This window comes from Zootoca vivipara, chromosome 14 (assembly GCF_963506605.1).
Source record: "Zootoca vivipara chromosome 14, rZooViv1.1, whole genome shotgun sequence".
Classification (NCBI taxonomy): Eukaryota; Metazoa; Chordata; class Lepidosauria; order Squamata; family Lacertidae; genus Zootoca; species Zootoca vivipara.
Window position 1 is genome coordinate 3,346,492 of NC_083289.1, and position 13,096 is coordinate 3,359,587.

The following is a 13,096-nucleotide window of genomic DNA, read 5'->3' on the forward strand; positions in this document are numbered from 1 at the left end:
TAAATAATGGTACAACTCTGCCCCATCTTGCTCTAGTGACTGGCCTCCCCTGAGTGGTAAAGTGCAAGCTCTTCATGCAGAAAGTCCCAGGTTCAGGCCCTACTGTCTCAAAGTATTGCTGTGAAATAGCCCTGCCTGAAATCCTTGAAAGCTTCTTCTAGTCAGAATCAACAAAACTAAGCTAGATGGACCAATGATATAAAAAGTCAAATATTTTTATAGCAATATAAGGATTTGTATGCATAAAGAAAAAAAAGCAACAAATGGGGGGGGGACTCCAGCCAAATATATTTATGCAATTCTGTCCCATGGGTACTGTAATGGTGTTGTTGTGGCTACTTTCGAGTAAGGACACCCAAGTCCGTGCTTGTCTTTAAAGGTTTTATTGTGCATAGTATTTACAGTGCAGAGATAGCAGAAAACATGACCTCCTAGTCACTTGCAGAATCCGGGAGTGGACTTTTCCTGTTGTGTGACCAGCATAAGAGTTTGGGCACCCCGAAACGCCTCCTCCCGACCTTACGTTTAGTGGCGTGCTTCAATTTGGGCACCAGAAGGGGCTGCCTCTTCCCCTCCACCTCTTGGTCAAGGTGGCGCAAAGGCTCTCCAACATCACTGAGCCTTGCCTCCTCCATCCCGCTAACTTCCTCATTCCCCCCACCTGACCCACTGCTGCTGCTCTCACTGGATGAAGAGCTGGTCAACAGGATGGGAGGGGGTTCCCTGTAGGAAGGTACATAATCAAAAGTTGTTAGTATGTGATGTTGTATTGTAATTTTACTATTTTTGAGGGGCGCTACCCCAGAGTGGCTGGGGCAACCCAGTTAGGTGGTTGGCATATTCTTCTTATTATTTTTTCCTGCTAAAGTCGACCCTGGCTTTTCTCTCCCTCAAAGGTGCTGTTTGCAGGAAACAGCACCTTGGGGGTAAAGGAACAACAGCTGGGAGAAACTGGCAAGGAGCCCTGATCTGGTTCAGGAGCATGTTCTGGAGTGGAGTCCTGTGGTTTCCTTTTCTTCAAAATGAAAGTGATCAATTTAGGTACACTACTTTTTAATTTTAAAGACCACATTTATTAGAATACAGGGGGAGGAGCCAAAGTGGTGCCATCCAGCTGTTGTTGGACCAACTCCCATCAGTCCCCAAGCCAGCCAGTGATCAGGAATGATGGCAGTTGTAGTCCAACAACTTCTGTAGGGCACCCTGTCGGCTGCTCCCCTTTGACTCTTACTGCGTTGTCTGTGGTGGCCTACATGAGACCAACTGCAATTGCTAATTTGAATGGCAGACATGCCCTTTGCCTTTCAATTAACCCTTCTGGCATAATTTCAGGTGCTGCTCTCTGGACTGATCGGAGTTGTCTCATGGAAAAGGCCTCTCTCTCTTGTGGTAAGTAAAAATTCCTTTGTCTAGATAAAATAAAGGATGTCCATCTTTGCATGGTACATATCTAATTTGTGGTTTTCACAGTCCTGTGAAATGATAGTGTCATTTGAAAGGTGATGAGTCAGATTCATGGAGGATAATCCAGATGGGTCAGTCAGTGATTATTTGTCGCAATAGCTGAATGGATCCCTCATGGAGTCCTAGAGGTGGAGCAGGAGCAGAGAACCTGTGATCATCTAGATCAGGCATCCCCAAACTTCGGCCCTCCAGATGTTTTGGACTACAATTCCCATCATCCCTGACCACTGGTCCTGTTAGCTAGGGATCATGGGAGTTGTAGGCCAAAACATCTGGAGGGCCGCAGTTTGAGGATGCCTGATCTAGATGTTGCTGGACTACAACTCCCATCATCCCTGACCACAGGCCATATTGGCTGGGACTTTGCGAGATCAGCAACATCCAGAAGACCACTGGCTTCTCACGCTTGAGTGAGAAGGCACCTGTATCATACATGGTACAGGCTGTGCAGAGTTAGAACATCCCCTACAGATGGCTCCCCAGTTCACTTGAAGACCTCCAGTGAGGGAGAGCTCACCATTTCTTTGGTCAGGGATGCAGAACCTGTAGCGCTCCAGATCTCATTGGAATGCAACTCCCATCATCCCTGAGCATTGGCCATGCTAGCTGGGGCTGATGGAATCCAGAAACATAGGGAATTGATTGCATTGTGAAATTGCTCCTACCAACAATAACTTACTTCTACTTTTCAATCAAATTTTACCTTGTAATTTAAGCCCATTGTATGTATTCATGCCCTCTGGGGCAGCATCCGAGAACAAATTTTGGTTCTGTTTTGTGTGACAACCCTTCAGAGATTTGAAGCGTGTCTGATGTTCAGAGGCAGAAGACATGAAATCCCAGCAAACACGGGAGAGAGTTGTCCCCTTCTTCTGTGCTTCCCAGAAGCATCTGGTTGGCCACTGTGAAAATTATGATTGTGGGCAAGATGGACCTTTGTTCTGATTCACCCGGGCTCTTCATATGTACTGTACTTCTGAATCACTCCATCTGAATATTAGCAACTTTTAAATCAAGTCCAAACCCCACCTTTGGACTTTGTCAGTTTCTTTTCAGAAAAAAATCCAGTTAAATCCTCTCTTTTTTGGGTAGCATCATTAGCTGCCTGCCAACATCTTCCTAAAAACCAGCTTTGTTAGGCAAGGCGCCAATTAAGGACTGAACGCTTCTTGTTAGGCATGTTCATTAAACAGCCAGTGAAAAGATAAGGGAAGCGGCTCTTGTCTTTCACACAATTAATTTGGTATAAATTCACATACATTAATGGAATGGTTCTGTGAGGAATATCTCTGCCAAAGGTGTTTATATACTGAGATTGCAATGCTAATTGAAATGAATGCTATTCATTAATGAACTAAATAGGAAGGATATTTTGAAAACCACTTTCCAGCAAAGGGGAAAAACCCCAAGCAAAGTGCTTTCCTACTTTTCACCTCCTTTAAACTGTGTACCTTCTCTGTACTTCCAACGCCCACTTCACATTCAAGTAAGAGTTTGTGATACAATAGTTTGTGCCCTGTGCTCAAATACTGATGGATCCAGACAGTTGTTAATGTCATTCACTGTGGAGGCTAGTTTGCTGAGGAGTTCAAATACCATTTAGTATGCAGGGCGGTGCTTACTTGAACCCCCCAATATTTGAGTCCTTGGCACCCCTGACTGATGTGATGAGTGGAGAAAGTGAAGAGGGGGAAGCCTCTGCTGCTAGCAGGATCAGGGCTTGTGGCCATCCAATGAAGATCAGAACAGACAAAAGAAAGGAGTTATTCACAGAGCGCACAGTTAAAACTCATACGAGATGCAGCAATGACTGACTGCTTGGATGCCTTTGAAAGAAGATGAGGCAAATAGATGGAGTGTAAAGCTATCAATGGCAACTAAGCTTGATGCCTAATGTTCTCTCTCCATGGCTGGAGGCAGGATGCCTCTGAATCCCTGTTTGCTGCAGATTACAAATGGGGAGAGCACAGTTCCCCTCAGGGCCTGCTTGCGTCTGGTTGGCCATGTTGAAAACAAAGTCCTGAACACCATGGGCCTTTGGTCTGATCCAGCAACAAGGCTCTCCCTGTGTTCTTACGACAGCCAAAGCCCCAGCTCCACATAAGAGTGGCTGGGGAGACTCAGCCAGATGGGCAGGGTACAAATAATAAATTATTATTATGCCTCTGGGAAGAATCCCCTCTGCACTCCCGATGCTCTCAGCCTACAGAGCTTCCCAAAACAGAGCTCACTCCCCAAAATGGCAGTTTAGCTCCTTGTGGGGTCCCTTTCACCCACTCACACCTGCACTGGCATCTTTTTCTGCAGAAGGAGGGAGGTTGCTTGTTGCCCCACTCAGAAGACTTCTTTAAGAAGTAGGTACTGAAAGCAATGCTTCTGAACAGAAGTTGCTGGGAGCCACAGGAGGATAGAGTGTTCTTGCGACCCAAGCCTGCTTGCTGGTTTCCTTGGGGGCATCTGGTTGGCCATTGTGAGAACAGGATGGGCCCCTTTTGGCCTGACCCAGTAGGCTCTTCCTTTATTTTTAGTTTTTGTTTGTTTTCCATCTTTCCCCCGAACTCTGGGATTTGTTTTCCCCGATGTCAAAGCAAGTTGATAGGAAAGTGCAGCTTAGCAAGCATTAAATATCACAAGGTTTCATGTGGGGGTCCCTCCCCCTCTTTTTTGCCACAAACAGTTTTTAAGCTGTCACAAAATGTCAACGCATTAGATAACAGAGTGTATCTTTGACATGGCACCATAATAAAATAAAGGAGACAAAAAAGAACCCTATCTACAGTTTGGGATTTGTGCCAAGCTGGATCTGTTTGTAATTTATCATGCCTCTAAGCTTTTATTATACATACATAAATTTCATGCCCAAGCTGTGAAAAGGGGCAGTTTCTTTCTTCAAAGTTTGGTACTGGTTTAGTCCTTGGCTCTGTTTTGCAGCCAGCTCAGGTTTTAGTTCCATGCCAAGCTGTTTTCTCTAGGAAGAACATTTCTTGATTGCACGAAATGTCGTGTTTCTTAGCCCATGCTGTTAATTTGAGGTTCATTTTGCTACTGGAGTACCTAGCCAAGCATATCACAGTCCCAATAGCCATGATACTCAACAAGATAGCTCAGTCAGTAGAGCATGAGACTTTTAACATCAGGGTTCTGGGTTCAAGTTGAGCAAAAAGAAATCCTGCATTGCAAGACTAGATGACCCTCGTGGTCATCTAGGACCCTCCCTCCCAATTCTATGATTCTATGTTTGTATATTGAATTCAGAGGTTGGGAGAGTGGGGGGCATGGTGACATGGGAGAGGGCATTCTCCATGGTAGTACCAGAGTTCTGGATTTCCTTCCCGAGAGAGGCGCTACTGGCACTTTCGTTAAGTAGTTTCTGCTGCATGCTGAAGATTCACCTCTTTTCCCCTGGCCTTTGGCACCTGAGATATAAGTCACAGCCACATCATAAATTTTAAATACAGGGATTCTCCCAAAGAATCCTGGTAATTGTAATTTGTTAATGTGCTGGGAATTGTAGCTCTATGAGGTGTAAACTGCAGTTCCTGTGAGTCTTTGGGGGAAGCCAAGTGCTTTGAATGTCTTGTGTGAATGTGAGCATATATTTTTAGGAGCTGTAGCTTTTAAAATTGTTCTAATGTACCCTGGAACCTTATGGTGAAAGTGAGGTAAGCAATCAAGTAACAACAAAATTCATTTAATTGATAACGCAATAACATTTGTTTGTTTGTTTGTTTGTTTGTTTAAAGGACCAACCAGTGTTAGCAATGGAATATGGAGGTGGTTGAATGACACTAAATTTATCTTATAAATGTTTAGGGCATCTCCCCACCCCCCGGGGAAAATATACTATTTTAAGTGAGCATACAGATTGCCCTAGTGGACCACGTAAACTGAGTGTGCCCAAGAAATTGGCCCGGGATCAGGGAGACATGGCTATAAATGACTACTAGCCAGGGTGGCTACATAGCCTCCATAATTGGAGACCCCATGCTTCTGAATACTGGTTGGTTGAGGATCCCCAGTGGAGTGAGAGAGGGCTATTAAACTCCTGTCTTGCTTGGCCTCTGTGAGAACACAATGCGGACTGGATGGGTGTTTGGTCTGATTCAGCAGGGCTCCTCTTAACACCCTTGGAATGCAGAAAGAATCCCCTGCAGATCAAAAGTCTGAAAAACGGCTGCTGTCATCGCCTCCCCCTGAACTTGTCTTGCCAGTGCCAACACTGGCATCTCCAGTTGATGCTAAAGTGATGTGAGGCACTGGCCATGCAAGTCATTGAGAATCACTGTAATACTGAACTGCCAACGTCAGGGTCTATAGTTCACCATGGCCAAGATGGAAATTGAAGCAGCATTGCTTAAAACGCCTTTTTGTCTTGACATCTGGCTCTTCTTCACCGTCAGCTTTTCCCACTTGCTTTATAAAAGTTATTGCAGTGCAGCATCTATACCATGAGTGACTCCTGGATTACCTTCACAAAGATAAGGGTATGAAGGTATAAAGAAAGAGGGAAAGAGGGGAAAAAGGAGGAGTTCTCTTCACCACACTGCCCAGGTAGGATGGTGAAGAAATTCAATTTGGTTTGCATTTAAAGGTGACCTTGCTAAATTTGCACTTTCTGAAACAACACACAAACCGAAACAGCCAGTCTTCAAAATTCACATTTCTGTGAATTTGGCAGGCAATTCTCCAGACAAGGAACATGTACAAAAATGCATATTCTAGGGTAAAGTGTGTCAATAAATGCTTATAGTAGCCAGTGAAAATAACATAACCTAGTCTAGTGGTTCCCAACAGGTGGTCCGGGGACCCCCAGGGGTCCGCGAGCTATGCCAGAGGGGTCCTCAAGATCCTATTAGAATAAAAAAAAATATTAACTATATTTCGTATGATAACAGATTTTTTGTTTTGGCCGCTTCCTGCATGAGCAGAGTCTAGCGCAAAACTAGAATTAGATAGAGGCAGTAGTTCTGCTGTATGCCGCAAGGACTACAAGAAACTTGGAGATAAGGCAATGAAAAAGATCCTTCCATTTGCAACCAATTATCGGTGTGAGCAAGCATTTTCTTCCATGTATTTCATGAAAGACAAATATAGGAATCGGCTCGACATGCGGTCGGATTTCAGAGTGAAAGTTTCAAGTTTGGAACCTAATATTTCAGAAATAATGGACTCAAAGGACAGATTTAACTCATCTCATTAAGAACTGAAAATTAAAACTAACTGTATACTGATGGAGTACTCTGTTGTAACTGTAAAAAACATATAAATATAAAATATAAAAAGACTCTTAATTTGGCTCTCACTTTTTAATTTTAGGATTAGAAATTAATGGGGGTCCTTGTCACAATAGCTGAGCGGCTCGATGAGGGGTCCTCAAGAAAAATTTTTTGGGAACCCCTGACCTAGTCCATCCCTCCCACGTCTTTTTTTATTTCTACCACTAGGTTTGTTTAACCCATTCCTTGGGTTCAAAAACCTGAGCTTTTCCCTTCCCTTCCCTTTTTGATTCAGATAGCATTGAGAAGGTAGGGAGTTTGTTGTGTAGCAGAACAAAGCAGGCATCTTAATTAGACATAAGGATGTTACAAGGTGGGAAAACTGTCACTTCAAAAAAAGCAATGCTGAGGAGCTAAGCCCTCAGGAACTGAGAGGTGGGCAGCTTTATTATTTTATTTTATTTTTATTTATTTACCTTTTTATTATTTAACTGTCACATTCATATCTGTGAGGGATTTCTTTCTTTCTTTTAAATGATGATTTTCCTGTATTTGAGGAGGCAGTTCCACAAGGAGGCGATGGAAGTGCAGTGTGCTGAAGTGTAAATTGTTATCTGAAACTTTACAATGCCTTTAAAAATCAAACCAAGATCAGAATGACTTGGATTTATTTAATGAAGGCTCAGTCATCCCTGTCTATGGTGCCTGAAGCCCCCAAAGCTCCAGTGTTATCATTCTCAATACAATCTAGAAGAGGGTTAGGGAACCTTTTTCATATTGAGGGCCACATTATTCTAATTTGCATAGGAAAATTTCCCGGAAAACCCGCAACACTGATCCAGGAATCTTGATTTGCTTCTGCTGCTTCTGCCACGGAAGGAATGATGTTGGAGCAGTTGGGCAATGTGGAGCAAGAGGTTGTTTGCCCACAAAAGAAAAGGATAAGCCAGCAACTTACTTTATGTGCAGACATGGCTACTGTTTCCCAAAATGATTCAACGTCTGCTTTGCACACTGGCAACACACTTTAAAATAGAAACTGATGACATGATGTTTAGGGTCATATCCACAGCATACATTTAAAGCAGACTTCAGCAGCTATGGCTTCCCCAAAGTACTCTGGGAACTGTACTTTAAGGGTGCTAGGAATTGTAGCTCTGTGAGGGGTAAACTACAGTTCTCAGGATTCTTTTTTTATAATTATTTTTATTAAAAAGAAAATCAAATCCATACATTATATCAATTATACAATCACTTATAATTTCCCCTTTCCCCCACCCCCCTTGGATTTTCCTCAGCTCCCTTCTCTGGTTTTTCTGTCCATATTATTTCTGTATGTTATGAATTTGTACATATCAATTCAATATTTATTTATTTATATTCTATTAATAAAAAAGATGGTGTAATGTTTATTCAAACCGTGCAATTCCTGATTGTCCCTTTCACGTAGTTTATGTGTTAATTTTGGCAAAGTTCTCAGGATTCTTTGGGGGAGGCCATTACTGCTAAACTCCTGCCCACCTAGCAGTTTGAAAGCATGTCAAAGTGCAAGTAGATAAATAGCTACTGCTCCGGCGGGAAGGTAAACAGCATTTCCATGCGCTGCTCTGGTTCCTGGCCACATGACCCGGAAGCTGTACGCTGGCTCCCTCGCCAGTAAAGCGAGATGAGCGCCGGAGCCCCAGAGTCGTCTGCGACTGGACCTAACAGTCAGGGTTCCCTTTACCTTTATTACTGCTAAAATCAGTATTATGGCACTTTGAGCGTGGACGTGACCAAAGTTATGGTGATTGTTGGGATGGAAGGAGACTTCCACTGCAAATTACTTTCTTCATGGCTTTGTCACATAGTGTTAGTACATACGGTAGATAGTTGGAGGGCACAATTGGTAGTTTCAAAGAACATAGAGGTGGCATGAGACTTTGGGTACATCGGGCTTGATAATTGCTCTCTTGAATTCTTTACTGTGGCAGCTGTCCTCCTTTCCATCAGTCTCTTCTGGCTTGTGTGACTTCTCCCCTATCTCTCATCGCCCCTCATCCGCATGTCTGATTTAAATCCAGATCTGACAGAGACTTCCTCCATATGCACATAACCTGCAAGAGCTATTTTTGTTCAAATTACTACCCCCCCCCCAGCTAATTACTTCCATATGTGTAGCTGCTCTGTAGAGTTTAGGTGATGTTAATAAGCTTTTCTTTTCCAATTGCAAATCATTTTATTATTTTTATATTCTTAAAACCATTAAGGTTTTTTCATTTGCTTGTTTGTTTGTTGGGTTTAAATCTGACAGGGAAATTTGTTCAACTTTTTATTTTGCTTTTACATTTGTAATTCAGGTTGACAAGAACTGCAGGTGTAGAAAGGGCACATAGCAAGTGTTGAGAGTACTCTCCTTAGAAGAAAAATGAATGACTGCAGATGCCGGATAGATCTTAAATCTTTCATTAATTCCTAGCAATCTGTACCTACCAATGTGCAGGAGGCTGGGACCTATTACTTGTGGCAGGGAAAATTCCAAGGTGGCTGTTTCCATGCCTCATGCAAGGTTTACAGAACATGCCTGTCTTTCTCCAGAGCTCTGTGTGAGAGAGGATGAATATACTGGTTAATTTCATGGAGACTTCAGCAACGCCAAATGCAATCACTCCTGCCAGCTTATGCGGTCTAATCATTATTCTGGCACTCATCACTTTGATTAAATCCATAGTTTGCAAAGTAATGCAATTTTCTTCTGGTTCTCTCTCCCCCCACGCCAGTTTTATCATCTCTCATGACAGCATGTCTTAACTGTGGTTAGTTGAAATGAGCCAGCTTCAAAAACCTGAGCTTATTTCAGTCAACCATAGTTCAGATTAACCACAGTTTAGAGCTCAGACAGCATGCTAAACTGTGGTTAGTCTTCCAATCTCCTCCTGGTGGTTGCACAACTGTGGCTTATAAATGGTAACACTCCCTGCTGAGTCAGACAATTGGCCTGCTTATCCAGGGATGGCTTTCCAATAGCTTGGGCAGATGTTTGCAAGTTAGCTGTGTGTACCTGTTTGTTAAAATGTTTGTGTCCTTCCAACCCTCCTTTTGCTTATCACCAGAAAAACTCAAAATTGCTGTACCCCGTAAACTGAGGCAGCAAATAGAATCTCAAATGCTGGTGTACATGGATGTATGAATTGCGTCCCACTTTGTTCTTTGTGACTGTAGGTTTGTCTGTCCGTCAGCTTGGTTGCTAAATATGGATGCAGGTAGCCTCCCTAAATGGGTTGCAAGTTGCTTGCTGATGGGTGCCCTTTCATAGTGTGTGTGTGTGTGTGTGTGTGTGTGTGTGTGTGTGTGTGTGTGTGGCTTCCTGTGGTTCCCTTTGCCCAGTCTGCTTTGGGTCACAACCCATCCTCCCTCCCATGGCACTCTTTTCTTCCAGAGCTGCTGCAGGCTGCTTATCTTGCATGTCTTGTTCCACCTCCACCTCTTCTGCTGCTCCCCACCCTCTGCCCTGACAAGACCACCTGCTGATCGTGTAGTCTCGCTGGCTGGAATTTCCAGAGGCTGCAGGCAGCTTTTTATACGAAGCAGAGGCAAGGAGGCCTGCTGGGGTGTTGTGCTCACCCCTTCCTGAAGAAGCAGGTCTTAATTACCCTTCAGCCAACTGTGATGCTCTTTGCTAGGTTCTCCTTGCATGGGGTCACCATGGTAACCCTGAATAGTAACAAGTGCACAACACACAAAAGCTGGAGCAGCCTGGCCAATAGGCTGTGACTCCTGAAAGCTACTGAAAATGTGCTCCATTTCCTGCTGCAGATCTGATTCCCATCAAGCACTTCTTTCTGATGGATGGCAGCCATGCTGGCCTGTTGACACAAAGGAGCACACTCGCTTCCGACCCAGGACCCACACTTAACCCAGACATGCATTTGGGGACCCAGCCCTTCATCCTTTACCATACATTTGCATGGTGCTAGTTCTCCTGTTGCAATCCACCTTGCATTAGGCAACAACCCACCAGTTGAGACTAACACCCTTCCTCAGCCCAGCTCTCTGCCCTGAACTGGTTTGCCTGCCAGGAATAGGAATCTGAGCATTGATATGCCTCTTACTTGCATGCATGGAAAGATGTATGCATGCATTTAAGCTCTTACTTTGGCATGTCTGGAATATAGCCTTCGGTACAAAAGTTCAGAGTCACATCCTTTGTCTGACTCAACACTGACATGTGGACCCCAGGTGGCTGCCCCGGAAGGAATGTGGCCCTCATGCTGAAAGGTTTCCTCAGCCTGAAGTAGGTAATAGAATAAAGAAACAGGAATCTGCCTCATAAGGAGTCAGACCATTGGTCTCTCTGGGTTAGTACTGTCCACTCAGACTAGCAGTGGCTGCGCAGGGTTTCAGTCATGAAGTCCTTCCCAGCCCTAGCTGGTCCCCCAGGGTGGAGGAGATGCTTGGCTGTGCTGTTGCCTGTGGTGTCAAGGGAATAAATAGTACCACCCTATTCTGCCTTGGTCAGACACCACCTGGACTGGTATGAGGGGCAGAGCGGTATATTGTGGGCGAAGCTGCTTCCAACATCAGAAGGGACTCAGGAGCAGCAGCTGTTTCACCCATCATATACCATCGGGTGAAGCCCCCATTATGCTCTGCCCCTCATAGCTCAGATACAGCTTATTATTCCCTCGGCTTCTTTAAACTGCTCCACTAAGGCTCAGGCAGCTGCGCGCTCCTCAATGGAGCAGTTTAAAGAAGCCCCCCCCCTCCAGCTTCTGTGAGCCAGAGAGGAGCCTCCATTAAACTGCTCCTGCCCCCCCCCAGCTGAGTGAGCCCTGATGCCTCGCTCACTAGCCAGAGAGGCATTGGGGCTCTCTCAGCTGAGGTCAGGAGCCTTTGCGCTTCCCAGCTGAGCAGTGCAAGAACAAGCTGCATCTCCCTGGCCCCATGAGACACTGGGGTGCAACCACCTCAGCTCTCTTGGTAAGAGCTCTCTTGGTGAGAGCAGTGGAAGTTTCACCCCAGCGCCTTGCAAGGTTGGGGCAATGGAGCTTGTTGTTTCAATATCACATTGTATCGCCATATCACAATGTTGGGCTAGTAATACATTGCAATGTTTTATAACCGGACCTCGCCCGGCCCTTCTCTGCCCCACAGTTGGCAATATGTAACATGGGTGACCAATTTGATCAAGGGTCTGGAAACCAAGCCCGGTGGGGAATAGTTGAGGGAGCTGGGTATGTTTAGCCTGGAAGAAAGGAGACAGAGAAGAGATATGATAGCCATCTTCAAATATGTTAAGGACCAGCATGGTGCAGTGGTTAAGAGCGGTGTACTTGTAATCTGGTGAACCGGGTTCACTTCCCCGCTCCTCCACATGCAGCTGCTGGGTGACCTTGGGCTAGTCAAACTTCTCTGAAGTCTCTCAGCCTCACTCACCTCACGGAGTGTTTGTTGTGGGGGAGGAGGGGAAAGGAGATTGTTAGCCGCTTTGAGACTCCTTCAGGTAGTGATAAAGTGGGATATCAAATCCAAACTCCTCCTCCTCTTCCACATGGAAGAGGACTGCCACATGCTCTGGAGGGTAGGACTCAAACCAATGGCTTCAAGTTACAAGAAAGGAGATTCTAACAAAACATTAGGAAAAACTTTCTGACGGTAAGAGCTGTTTGACAGTGGAACAGACCACCCCAGAAGGTAGTGGACTCTTCTTCACTTGAGTTTTTTAAACAGCTTGGGTGGCCATCTGTCAGGGATTCTCTAGCTGTGAGTCCAGCATTACAGGGGACTTGATTGGATGACCCTTGAAGATCCCATCCAATTCGCCAGTCCTATGCGTCTATTATACTCTACTCTTCTGGACAGCAACCTTGGTGTGTAGCAAGTGGGGAATCGCTGCTTGCCCTACAGTTTAGTCCCTGACGAGCTGACAGAGAGTCCCACATAGCTGCCATCCATCATATTCAAGTTTTTGATATTAATCAAGTCTGAAAGGAAGTGGAGACTGGTATTCATTTTTTCTTCTTCTACCCTACCACAGAAACCCAGAGCAGCTAAAAGGAACACAAATCCAATCTTATATTATGGAAAGTGATTATTAAAACCATAATTATAGATGTCAGTCTCTTGAAAAAAGAAGCTAGTTCCACACAAATAAGTTCAGATGCTAAAGCGGGTTTTAAAAAGCTTGCCTAAAGTGTGCAGAAGGCTATAGTTCAGTGATAGAACATCTGCTTTGCATGCAAAAGGTCGCAGGTTCCATCCCTGGCATCTTTGTAAAGGGCTGGAAATGCACTCTGTGTGAAACCCCTGGAAACCAGTCATTGTAGATAATACTGAGCTAGGTGGACTGACTCAGTATAAGACAGCTTTCCATGTTCCAAAATGGGGAAAGGTCCAAAATCTTAATCTGCTTCGCAAGTCCTTGGGTATATGGCATC

At 44.6% G+C, this 13,096-nt stretch overlaps 1 protein-coding gene across 1 annotated transcript in view; it reads left to right on the forward strand.

Annotated features, from left to right (window-relative positions):
- ENTREP2 (endosomal transmembrane epsin interactor 2) overlaps positions 1 to 13,096 on the forward strand; it is a 156,784-nt gene that overhangs the window by 76,678 nt on the left and 67,010 nt on the right. The window contains exon 2 of the mRNA XM_035131777.2: positions 1,333 to 1,389. Coding sequence (XP_034987668.2) covers positions 1,333 to 1,389 — 57 coding nt within the window. The remainder of the gene's footprint in view (positions 1 to 1,332; positions 1,390 to 13,096) is intronic.